Here is a 13348-nt window from a genome sequence, read left to right on the forward strand (position 1 = left end):
TTTTAAAAAATTAGGTCCGTCTGGTGTGCTCAGGACTGGATCCAAGAGGATTTGGCTGAATGGGCCGGAGCCAGCTTTGGGTTTCCTACCCACACAAGGTTTTATGGATGGAAATTACCAGGGATTTATACATACCAGATGAAAGTAGGTTTTTTTCTTGCTTTTTCAGAAGTTTCTCAATGAACAATGATTTTTAAAAGAATATTACCCCGTATGAAAACATAAATGCAGAATTACAGTAACTCTGCCAGTTCTGGATCTGGGGTCTCTGTAATACACCAAAATTAATATAAAAGGTGCAAAGCTGATATCTAGCATACATGGGGTCAAAGTTAAACTATTTTTAAATGGTTGCCTATTAAAGGTTTAAGAAAACATTTTCAGCCAACATTTTAAAGTTTACACACGATGCTTACAGCACTTGTGTTTAAGTCCACTGTGATGGATTTCAGTGTAAAACTCTAGAGAAGAGCTGGACCTGGGAGGATCCAGGTGAAAATGTTTGATGGTGCAGCCAAACCAGAGCGGTTTGTGACAATCATCCACAATTCTCAGGACGCTTCAGCTTACATTGAATTGAGGTGAAACCAAACTAAAAGATTATTGAAACGTGAAATCAGGATGGCAAGGCTCCAACACATTTTCATCATTTCAGTGCATTAAGTGCATCATTAAAGCTTGATAGTATCTTGCCTGAACACAGTCATTTTGTACAGCTTGCTGGGAATGTACAGTCAATTAATCTTTAAATTGCCATTACAGCACAGGCTAATGCACAACTTGATGTTTGATTAATGTGAAGCAGTGGTTATTATTCTAAACTTCAGACTTTGTTTCCTTGTTTAAATCAAGCATGAGGTTGAGCTTCTCTGGAGAACAAAGAGTCAAACCCCCCGAGGCTCGTCGTTCTGCTTTGGTTTGTGCTTGAATGTGAATATTTCACTAAATGGAGAAGTGAGGATCACTCCCACAGTTTACAGCTATCAATCTGCATGTAAATTTGGGGATTTTATAATTGCAGTTGTTTTAAGATGACATAATGTTGAATGAACTCAGACTTGTGGGAAATAGACTGCATGAAGCCACAGAGCTACATCATTTCACATGAGCTCATTTTCATATTTAGTCTTATGACTTAAATTTACAACTTTCAGTCTGATTTATGTGCATTCAAGAGTCTATATTTTCTGTTGGTTTTCCAATTCAGCAAATCAAATCTAGACTTGCAGCTGGGAAACTCCGCTAACCTACTTGGAGCAAAACATGAGACTCACAAAACCACAGGCCAGATTGTGTCACACATAAAAAAGTGGAACAAATCATTGTTATATTTAAGCCTCTTTTCACATTTCATTATTGTATTAAAGGTTTTGTTTGTTTCCAAAGTTATCACAGGTTCTTCATGGCTGTGCTGCGAACACTGAGGTGTGATAGAAGGAGCCCCAAGGAATCAGTATGAGATCTTCAGCCAAGACTTTCAGATTTACATCCATTAGTAGAAGTTTAAGATAATGTTATGTTTCACATGTGTAATCATGAAAAATATCTCTGGGGCCTGGCAGCAGTTCATAAAGGGTCTTTGTTGGCAATCTTGTCAAAACCTGTTTAGGCAAAATCACTTAATTTACAACAAGAATCAAAGCATGAAAAAAGTAAAGGATGGTTTAAAGATGTAATGGTAGTAACTGCAAAAGTGACAGAAATGCTAACAGGCTCAGCACCGATCGACCAAATCACAACGTTAAACACTTTACCAGATGTGGATAAACTCCAGGACAGGAAAGGTGTCTGCCTTCAGGCCACTGATTTACTCTTCCCCAGCTGTTTTCTGAAGCTCAACACTTCCACAGTGAGAGCAGCGATTCACTGTTGTGATGTCAAACCATCAAGGTCCTTGATGTTGAAAGGGAGAGCCTATTGCAGCAGAGGGAACAACTGACCATCCTGCTCTCATGTAAAAGCTAAAATCTCATCACAGCATGGCAGCGCTCTCTCGTTGCTATGATCATGCTGTCCTGTCACTGACTGCAGGAAAATACGCCACACTCAACCCTCATGGCATCTCTTCCAGACGAGAAAAAACAGATACACCTCCAAGTTGTTTAAGGAAAGACAGAAAGCCGAGTTCTCAGTTTGAAATACAAAATGTACTTATTACTGTCAGTAACCTCTGGTGTTGCATTCTGATTATGAGTAGGAAGAGAAAGAGAGGAAAAGCCGTCAGAAGGTCATAAAACTTATTCTGATTTTATTTTCAGTAGTTACATGTTGACATAAAATACATCAGGTTTTAGATTATTTGAAAAATGATTTTAGATTCATGAAGATGATTTTATTGCTAAATTAGATATTGAGACATATTATATAAAACAAGTTTTAAAATCATCACATTGTTTTGAATTGACAAAGTATCTCGAATCAAACCGTTTGCATAAAGACATAATACTGCAAAAGCTAAAAGTGTCCAGAAATGAGCGACTGCATTCAGAACATTTTTATAGAGGCCTGTTAAAGTCCAGCCTTCAAAGTCTTACAGGTTTTCACTTTTGGTCAGGAGTAAATTCTGGCAGTAAATGTTGATGAATAAAGCAGGATCTGCAGCCCAGATGACTCAGTTCATTCTCCTGCTGATTGATGGCCTGAAAAATAAGAACAGAAACTTTAACTGTGGTCTTGTCTCTCCTTTTCAAGTCAAACTCAGTTGAACAGATGATTTATTTGCATTCTAAAACTTCCAATTTCCAGTTGAAAGATGAAGTCTTTGGAAATATTAGAACTAAGTTAAAATGCAGTGCATTAAAGCAGAGTAGTGATTAGTGTGTAGATGGTACAGATATGAATCATTCCTCTAAAAGTCCTTTTGTGGTCATGTTTACCCAAACTGTCGTCCTCTCACATGGACATCCATTAACTTCTCTTGTTTTTAGGTGATTCTGTTTTTAGCTATATTTTATCTGCTATAGTTTGTTCATGGCTGGGTGAAACTGCTGAGTGGTGTAGAACTGAAAGTAAGTTTTTTATTATTGTACATTAAGAAGAACAGTAAAATAAAGAAAAAAAAAATCACGTTTATACCCAGAGTTTTTGATCAGGGTTTTGCCTTTTCTGTGTATTTCCCCTTTTCTTTCCCCTTCAGCTGCAGCCTGTTAGCAATCAGCCACCTGCTTCTTGTTTACTAATCACCTCCCAAGCAAACAGCTTTCAGTTCACTGGGCTCATTTCCAGATCAACGCCGGTTCTTTGCTGACTATCAGTCATTTTATCAGTGCTCACTGGGCTCCTCTTGTGTTATTTGCCCTTTTCATGTTTCTGAGTTTAAACACTTTTGCCTGTAATGAAAAAAATCTAAATTATGAGACTGACCTACTACTTTCTGGACTTGGATTCAAATTGAAAAATCTTTTAAGAAGATAATGGAGCTCAATAAAAAGTGATTTCAAATGTCTGAGGTTTTAATTTTCTAACACCTTTGCCTTTACTAAAAACCAAAAATAATGCTTTAATTCTGGAGAATTGCTGTAACGTTCTATTTGTCTTTTCCACAAACAATGACAAAATCTGACATTTTGTTGCAGCCAAGAACATCTGATCAGAAAAGCAAACTGAAGCTCGTAATGGCCAGTGAAATACTTCAGATACAAGCTTTCCACAGTCAAACCAGGCATTATGTTCTCCTCTACGCAGTAATGTTAGCCTGCTGGAGTTAGAATGACAGTATCTGGGAGGGTTTGTGCTTTGGAAACTTCATATAGGAGCAAAGATTTTAAAGATCAGCATCATTCCACACGTTACTTCAGTTAATGTTAAATACATCCATTTTTATTCAACATCAGTGTAAACTACAGTGAGGCAGTAAAGCAAAATGTAACATCAGCTGCCCCACATGAAGAAGCCAGCTCACATTTATGTCTTTGTACTTGTTTCCCTATTTATTATTTCATATTCGTAACTGTTTTTAGTTTTGCTTTTCGACAATGTGATGTAACTTCTTCTCTTTTCAGTTTGTCAGTATAACAGCAGTCATAACACATACTGACCCAGGCTGCAACATACTGGTCAGGATTTATTTTAGCTTGAATTGCCAGGAAAATATAAGGCATTTAAGTATTAATTTCTTTTATCTGTTGTGTATTTTATTTTATTTTTTTAGCTTTTTTCATTGGTAAATTTTGCTGAAACTTTATCAAAAGAAGTCAGTATACCTGAGTTGCTTAGTAACAATAGTATTTCTCATAGTGTGCTAACCTACGTTTGTCTCCTAGAAATGTTTAGCTGTAGCTTCACTGCACAGAAACATCCTGAAACATTTATATACCATCATGAGCTGAACTAACTACGTCACGCTGAACACCGGGCTCACTGACCTCAAACGCTCTTTAATCTTATTTCCAGCTGCTGTCGATTAAACAGCTTCTGTGCTGCAAAGGGAAACGGGAGGAAGACTGGGAGGGGCTGGCCTGTTTTAATTGGTAGAAACATTTCCGGTTAGGAAGATGGATGGCAGAAGGAAGCTCTCTGCCTCAGCCTTGGCTCATGAAGAGCTCATTGTTGCAGGATGTGCAGAATGAAGCTGGGGGATCTGGTGATCGTACCACAGATTGACCTCTGATGTCATAAATGTGGAAAGAGATGGTCAGTTGGTAGGGTGTGTTATAATATCGCCATAAAGACAAAAAGGCAAGGAAGGACACAAGATAAAAACGACATTTTTGAAATATTGACGTGGAAGGAAGGTTAACTGGTACATCACCTTTTGTTCTCAGCGCCTATAAGGAAATATTGCAATCCCTCATGAAAGAACATTATGTTGGCAAAGTAAAAAAGATTTATTATTTTTCTAACATATAACAGATTAAAAGTGGGAAAAGTTATTATAAAATGTGGAATTTTAAGTTGTGCATGTTTCCACTTTAGAGGTCGTACTAGCATATTGTGGGTTGGTTACTTTTTCAAGACAAAAATAAAATTACAAAAAGTCCTGTTTTAATCTGCAGAATAGTGAAAAAGAGAAGTCATATTCATTATTGAACAACAAATCAACAAATGTATAGTTTATTTCAGTAACATTTTTTTAAACATGGTCTGATTTTATTATAGGTTTCACAGGAAACGCCTTCTGTGTGAATATTGACCTTAAAGTAAATTTGATTATTTAAAAACTCATGAACTGAAGAGCTTTTAAAACCTGCTTTAATGTTCACTTGAATGTGTTTAATTTCAGCTGTTCAGTCAGAACATTTTACTTCAAACTGTGTTCACTCTTCATGAACTCAGCTTAACAAAAATATACTAAGAAATATTATGACATTTAAACAGGACAATTAAATCAGTTCTCTTTACACTAGTCTTGCTTTCAGTACTGAGATTAGGAATGTTTTGATGCTGTTAGAAGAGCTTATGCCACACAAACACAAGATGTTGTTTAAACTTCAGTTGTTATAGGAGACAAAAAACTGAAACACTCATTTTTAAATGTCAAGTATTTTCAGTGGTTCCCACAGGAGGGCAGGCTGGTGTCATGCATTTTTCAGGTCATTTTATATTAACTGTTTTACCTCCAGTTGTTAAAAATGCTCAACATATCAAACATGACTTAAATTTGACTTTGTAATTTGATGTCTTGAAATTGAGCCTCTGTTTCTTTAAGAAGCTCCTCCTCTTTAAGACACTGATCATCATATAAGGCTCAAAAATGTGTTTTAATACTTATAATTAGCATTAACTTTAAATCTTTAAATCTGTAAAGCATGATTTCCAAATTAATTGGATCCATTTGGCATTACATTACAATGCGCCATGTGCTATAGACTGTTTTATAATAATGGCCTATTCCATTCTGTCACCATATTTGCTGAATGTGTGGATTTGTTTTAAAGCGGGACTCTGCTCCACTCTCTCACCTGGACTTCTTCCACTTCTAAACAGTAAAAGTCCAAATGTCAAAGCAGGATAAAAGCTGCAGCTGTGGTAGAAGCAGACTGTTAGACAAAAGTAAATGGAGTCATTCTCCAAATCAAGGCCAGCTCACTGGACTGCTGCAGTTGTAACCCAATTACTCCCAGGCCACATGTTTTCAGAGCTGGGACGTCCTGCAGCAGAGGGAAGCCCTTCTCTCTTCTCTGCTGTCACCCTATAAAAACACAGCAGGCAGAGAGAAAGAGAGTGGCAAGGAGAGAACGATGAAAACCTGCAGGCGCTGCTCCTCATGACTTCAGTGTAAAGATATCTTCAAATATTTGGTCTTGAGTGAAAGCTGGCTCATCCAGCCGTTTTGTGCACATGGAAAAATGATTGACGATTCAAGTAATCATTGTAAATTCAACCACAGCCAGATTCATAAAAGAGGTGTGACTAAATGATTTACTTAAATGTATATTATTTTTTAAAACATTGAAATGATCTGATGAAGAGGATGTAAAACTACTATTTTATAAAGAGGAGAAGAAAGAAGAAAAGCACAGAGTCAAATATATAGCACCAATTAAACTAAAGGAGACTCCACCTCTCTAGAGCAGGGCAGCTCCAGAGAACACGAACCATGTGGTTTGCAGTGGAGTTTTTTGTGTGGGGTAATTAATGATGTGAGGATGAGGTCTTGTTCCACGGATGTGTGTGGGTGACTTTACAGTCTTTGCAAATGAAACCACCCCAGTCCATCTTCCACAGTTACTCTCTGAGCTGACAGACAGTATTTATCCCTAAAGGTCAGAGGAAATGTTATTAAATAAATGTGGCGAGATGGCATTCTAGTTTTCATTAACACATTTTATTAAAAGGGCAATCCAAATCAACCAGAAAAATGTTAATTACCAGTGGAAGGCCCTGCTGTGAGTTTTGTGGATTTTTTGTTTTACAAGCCCTTATATAAATGAACAGGATTTGTTAAAGTTAAGTTACAGTTTAATCTGTTGTCTCATTTCCAAAAGTCTTTAAACATCTAATCTGTTGCTAATTTGGAGTTTCTGTGCAGTTCTCCTTCACAGAATAACCTTTCCTAATTAGGTCACAGGTGGATTCGTTCCACCGTAAAATGAGTCCTGATGGCAACAGGACAAGATTTTCCAGGGTGAGATGAAGCTTCAAAATCCACTGTTTAGAGTTTTATATGTAGAAAAGAAAGCTGAACATGTCATTTTCCTTTCACTTCAAAATTATGCATCATTTTGTGATGAGCTACCGGTTGAAAAACACTTAAAAGATTTTCATTGGAATGAGACAAAATGCAAAAGCATTTAGCGGTATCAAGGCTTTTTGAAGACATCAGTGAGAAATATTCAATATTAGAGAACATTTTCCTCCATGCAAAAACATATTCTAAATGTTTTTTATATAAATAAATAGTCTTACTTCAATTTTAGTTCAGCACATTATAAATATGTGTAAAACCTGAAACTTGACAAAGGTGGGGTGAAAAAGCAGTGAATGAAAATAGATTGATAACAAAACTGCAGGTTACTCTCAGATTACCTATGATGATCTCTGTCGCCACCACGTGGTCAAACATGATTATTTAAGCAAAACTAAGTATAGAAAGGGCAGATGCAGGAAACTTTATTTTAATTTCAAAAAGAAAATGCAATAAAAAAATATCCAATGATCCATGTTTGTCAACATCCAAACAGCTGCTCTTCACAAAGTGAACAGAGGAGAGAGTAAGTGGGAGTACAGGACCTGGCAGATGGCTGACAGTCACTACCGCCATCTACTGTTAGCTCTGGGTATGACACTACGGACCACAAACAAAAACTCAGTTTTTTGTGCTTTAGAAGATTAGATTTATATAATACACGATGCACAAAGAAAAATATTATGAATCTTAACAAATCAGAATAAGAATGAATAGTAATTCAGTTCAAAAAGTGATAATCAATCTACATAATACAAATTCGTCACACAAAGTGATATATGCGAAGTATTTATTTCAACTTATTGTGATTATGGCTCACAGCTCAAATTAGCCTCTCCATAAACCAGATAAACACAAAGAAACATCAACTACTCTGTAATTGTTCATTATCTTTCTGCTCTTGCTTTGCTCTTGATAAAACTCAGCCGACCAACACCAACAGACACATCATCACTGTGGAAAAGGAACATCAACACTACCTGCTAATCCTCTAGACTCTGGGACCTTGATTTCTAATGAAATGCAAAATTTACATTCCTTTGAAAAGAATGTTGTCGTGATCTGTTAGACTGAATTTAACTTTCTCTTTCCTGTGTTTTTGAGGATTATTTTTGTGATTTTCCTGCACAATCTGTGACTTTGGTTTGGCCTTCATGAAACGGATAAACCCACACAAGGTCAATATTATTTTAATAAATAGATTCAGTCACTTACACAAGTTACGGTTGTTACTGATCTTTATTCAGTGCCATTTCCAATTTATTGCTCTTCTATTAAACTTTTTTGTGTCATTTCATCTTTAATCTCTGAACAGTGACCAAATACATACTAGTCCCATACGTTTTTCTTCTGTGTGATCCTCATACTTGCATATGAAACAGACTCTAATCACAAATAACTTACTCCTGTTCAACAGATTCAACTTATTTTATAGTGAATTTTATTGACTTTTTTCAACATTCTTACATGGTCTCACCCCCACTGAAATCTGATGTCACTGTTTTTTAACAAAATGCAAAAATGTTTAAAATACATATTCTGTATGTAAAATATACAACAATAATCCTTAAACATTAGAATATGGAGACTGATGCATAAAACACAGATGATTTTTAAAATACTGTACTTGTACTGTAAGAGAGAAAGCTAAATATATGTCTAATTATTGATCTATTCACAAGTATTTGTTTCATTTCTTTGTAGCTCTGTTCATGAGCTGCTGCCATGTTTAAACTTGAAATGAAAGGCTTCATGTTCAGAGGTGACGATTATCCATTCCTTCATGGTCCTCAGCATCCTAACCATCCCTCTTTCTGGCAGCCTGATTCACTCTGACATCTGAGTAAACTATTTCCTCCTCAGCATCACCTGAAAGAAGCAAAATAGACACAACATAAGGGATGTCCATTACTATTACTGCTGTTCAGGATAAAAAAGATTTCAGTGATGTTATGTTCTCACCTTCCGTGATAGTTGTGGGGCTTCTTCTTATTTTCACTTTAAACAGTTTGATACCAAGAAACAAAACCAAAAGAAGAAGCAGAACGGTTGCACTTGCTAAGACGATCACAGTTGGAAAACGTGTTTCTAGATAAAAACAGACATCAAGTCATGAGAAATATGTACGTACCATTAAAACTTTTTCATATGGAAATGGAAGAATAAATTATTCAGAGCATTTTATTTGGAAGAATTGCACAATTTGTGAAAAGAATTAAAGGGAAAGTTTTATGTTTTCCAACCACATAGTGCCATTTTCTAGTATTTCATAGAAAGTTGACATTGCAGTTTAACTCCTAGTAATTGGGCCTCTGTCTCTTTAAGAAACTCCTGATCTTTCTAATGCTCGGCCTGTTCAGGAAGTCTTCACAACATGGCTTCTCGATTAACTCTGCAAAGGAGCTGCACTTCGAAAGCATTGTGAAGGGTTGCCATGGAGATTAAAGGATTTCTCAAACATGCATGAAATAATTAGTTGATTTTACATAACACTGCCCTTTTTACAGAAAATGGAATCAAAATGTAAAGTAATCAAACTAAATATAAGAATAAAACACATTACCTTCACAACTTGAAAGATGGACGATGATCTGTTTACTGCTGACCTTGTTCTGAACTTCACACTCCAGGTTTCCTTGCAGTTGACCATTTAAACTGATGGTGACACTTCCATTATTTTCACTGGTAGGTTTAGTGTGTAGTAACGGATTATTATCCAGAGAAAAAGAGAAGTGTGTGTGTTCTCCCTCTGCTGAGCAGCTGACTGTCCTCTGCTCTGGTGACCAACATTTCTGAAACATGGCAGGTTGTGAAACTGGAGCTGAAAGACAAACACAGTTAAGATAGTTAACTTTGTTTTTCTGTGCATCATTTAAGAAAAGTAATTATTTTCCTGCATTATTTAATATTCCATGGGTTAAACTGTAAAACACAATCATTCTAATGAAATGCATTTATATACCTTTGAAGATAAAATAAGTTATGCACAGCACAAAACTAATAATAATGTTCCTACCTATGATCTGAAGATTGATGTTGATTGTTTTGATGTTTATTCCAGAATAATCAAATAGCTCCAGCTGATAAACTCCAGAATCAGTCTTTTTGGTGTCCTCACATGTCAGTGTTCTATTTATGGCTAATTCACAGGATTTAATGTAGTTCAAAGTTGTTTTCGTACATGTGTTGTCTCCACATTTGAAAAGTACTTCTTTATTTTTCAACAACTTAATCCTTGTATGAACTGGAAGGTAAAATATGAGAGGTTCTCCAGTTGCTCCATAACACTGACATTCTTTATCACATTGAGTTATATTACATGCCAATATCCCTAAAAAAGATTAAAAACAAGCAAATCACAAAGTTACAAGAAAAACATTGAAATGTCTTTATTGTCACTGATGTTTATTTGAAATGCAAACATCCATACAAAATAAATGACAACATTTTTAAATAATATATAAATATAGCTTTTGCTAAGTATTATTAAATGACAACTAATATCAGTAGGATTACAAAATAAGACCCTGAAGCAAATTTCATTTAATATCTTGAATTTAACAATTCTAAATGATCTGGTTTGACTAACTTTTAACTTGATTAACTGAGTTAAATGTACCTGTTGCTAAGATCACTGGAGCCAGAAATGTCATCATCATGTAAATGAAAATCATTTTCTGTGAAGACAAGAAAAATTATGATCAAATAATTATAGATAACATGTTTTTTATCCAAATACAAACCACTGACATTTAAACAGATTAATTTGTTACCATATTAGTTCAGGTGGAATCATCAACATTATTTTGTTTCCTTAAATACCAAATTAGAGACACATTTAGAAAATCCTTCAAAATATATTTTTAAAACTCAAATTCAGAAGTTTTCATGGACTAAGAATAGACATGGGATGTAAGAATGATGTGCCTAGTCGTTTTCATAAAACCAAGGTGATGTTATCACTTTGGAAGCTTTTCGATAAACATTTTGGATAATTTGAAATACAATGACTTCATGGAGAAATCTTGTGAAATTAGTTAAGACGTAAATCATCCTGTGGCGCTTCTGATGAAGCACGCGGCATCATTCTATCATTTACACATTACTTAAAAAAATGTTTTTATTGGAGAAAACGATATTAGAAAATAAGTTTATTCTGCACAAATTTATTATTCTTGCGATTATGGGATTTATTTCTTCAAGTTTTTGTTTTTAATTCTTACACCTGAACATAATTTCATTTTTTGTTTGTATAATTACATCATGTCCACAAATTAAATCTGTGTGCTTAAGTTGCTTTTTAATATTTACTCTTGCTTGAATAATTTTGTGGACGACTACATTTTGTTTCTTTTTGTATCAAAATATATTGAATTATCACCATTTCAACTTCAACAGTTTTCAGCAAATCGACCCACATCTGGTTTAGTGAAGATGAACAAAAGTTTTCTCTCCTTTTTTAATCAATCTCTTGTTTTACAGAGGAATCTCTAACAAAAGGCTCATATTAGTTAATAGTGTGTGCATGATTTGAATTAAATGTTTTCTAGACAGAAACAAGTTGCTTTGTGTTCTGATTTTAATTCCCATGTCATTAAAAAGCTTTTAAAACATAAACCTGTTAATGGCATCAGCAAAGACAAAGAGGTTTTTCATATTCATAAGTAACTCTGCAGACTGTAATATATGATAGTGTGTCATCAAGACCCTCAAATCTCACAATACTTATCTTGTTTTTCAATCTAAACACTCAGAGCCGTGACTTTCTGCCATCGGCCATCTCAGATCTCACACTTTCTAAAACTGCTTTACTTTACAACGAGACAGGAGCTGAATGCGAAGAACTCTAATAAAGATGGCTTTCAGATTAAATGTGTCATCTTTAAAATTTTATATGCAGTGTTTATTGTGTTTTATTTCTTTAATGTCAGATAATAAAAATTAAAATTTCCTTTATTGGTGCAGTAAAGATTTGAAAGTGTATCAAAATACATTCACTTCTGTTGTTTGACTTAGAAATGTGACAATAAAAGATGCCAATCATGTTCTAGAAAACAAAACATGAATGTCTTCATATGGATTAAATATTAGTATAGTAGATATGATTGAAACTAAAAATTATTATAAGACAAATAAAATCATACAAATTTTTAAAAGATTTTTTAACAAAAATATATTGGCTGGACAAATTAAGAAAGAAACTAAATGTATAACAATTAAATCAGCTGTGTAAAACAGAGCCTCCAAAACAAAATCCAAATAAATAAATGAAACAATGAAAAATATTAAATGTTGTTTGTTTTAATGACAGAATAATTTCATTCAGCTGGGTTGGATCTGCATAGCCGTAGTAGTAATGTTAGTAAGTAGTTTAAAAAATGTTTAAACTACTTTTTTTTAATGTAAAAAATAGTAGTTTAAACTGCATTTAAATGTAGAAAGTAATGAGGACATTACTTTTGGAAAATAAAAGTAATGCCCTCAACAAGATATGTGGTTGGGTTATAACGGTTACACTGTCAGTAGATTTTTAATAAAAAGTGAAACTCACCTGAGTAGAAATGATATTATTCAGACTTACATGCGATAGAAGATCTTCGTCTGTGAAGAGGCTGGTTAGTTTTCCACTCACTGCAGGGAGGTTTAGCAGAAACCTTTATCTGTGATCAGCAGGGAAGTGAAGAAGCTGCTCAGTTAATGACGACTGAGTGGCTACATCTTTTCTCATCAGACAGAGTCAGACAAATGTCAGTACTTAGAGTTTAATGTTTACATCAAAATATTGTGCATTTTGTTAGCTTTTTGTTATTGTGTGAGGGAACAAGACACAGCTGGGAACAATCAAGGGGTCGCCATGACAACACAGACTCAATTAACACCAAAATAAACACAAGAAATTAAATCCTCACAAGAGCTTTTCAGAAAGAATTACCTGACCAGGTAAAACTGAAGTTAGTCTCTCACCATATTTGAAGTACAAGAACATGAATATGCTGAGATTAGACAAGTTTATGTTCATGAAATAATACAGAGAAAAGATTAAAATACTTACTATGGGTTACAAGTAAAACTGAGATCCATTGCTTGTTGCCTACTGAAAATTTCCATCATGACAACAAAAAAACAAAAATTGAAGAATGGAGAAGAAACGTGATATTTCTGCATCTCAGCAGAAAGATGATAAAAACACTTCAGATATGATGTGTTTGGGGTGAATGATTA

The 13348-nt window shown here is 34.7% G+C and overlaps 1 protein-coding gene across 2 annotated transcripts; it reads right to left on the reverse strand.

Moving 5' to 3' along the window:
* Window positions 1–8550: 8550 nt before the first annotated feature.
* Window positions 8551–12892, reverse strand: LOC106908233 (uncharacterized). 2 transcript variants are annotated; one of them, XM_014974272.2, is made up of 6 exons: window positions 12708–12892; window positions 10746–10803; window positions 10143–10457; window positions 9690–9947; window positions 9089–9214; window positions 8551–8995 (listed from the first exon to the last, which is right to left on the reverse strand). In XM_014974272.2, the coding sequence occupies exons 2-6, from the start codon at window positions 10798–10800 to the stop codon at window positions 8925–8927; spliced, it is 825 nt and encodes a 274-aa protein (XP_014829758.2). In that variant the 5' UTR covers window positions 10801–10803; window positions 12708–12892; the 3' UTR covers window positions 8551–8924. The 2 variants fall into 2 exon arrangements, with proteins under 2 accessions (XP_014829758.2, XP_014829757.2); XM_014974271.2 differs by having other exon boundaries at window positions 12678–12892.
* Window positions 12893–13348: the final 456 nt, after the last annotated feature.

Source organism: Poecilia mexicana, unplaced genomic scaffold, assembly GCF_051168715.1.
Source record: "Poecilia mexicana isolate PSO_F unplaced genomic scaffold, ASM5116871v1 scaffold_14, whole genome shotgun sequence".
Lineage (NCBI taxonomy): Eukaryota > Metazoa > Chordata > Actinopteri > Cyprinodontiformes > Poeciliidae > Poecilia > Poecilia mexicana.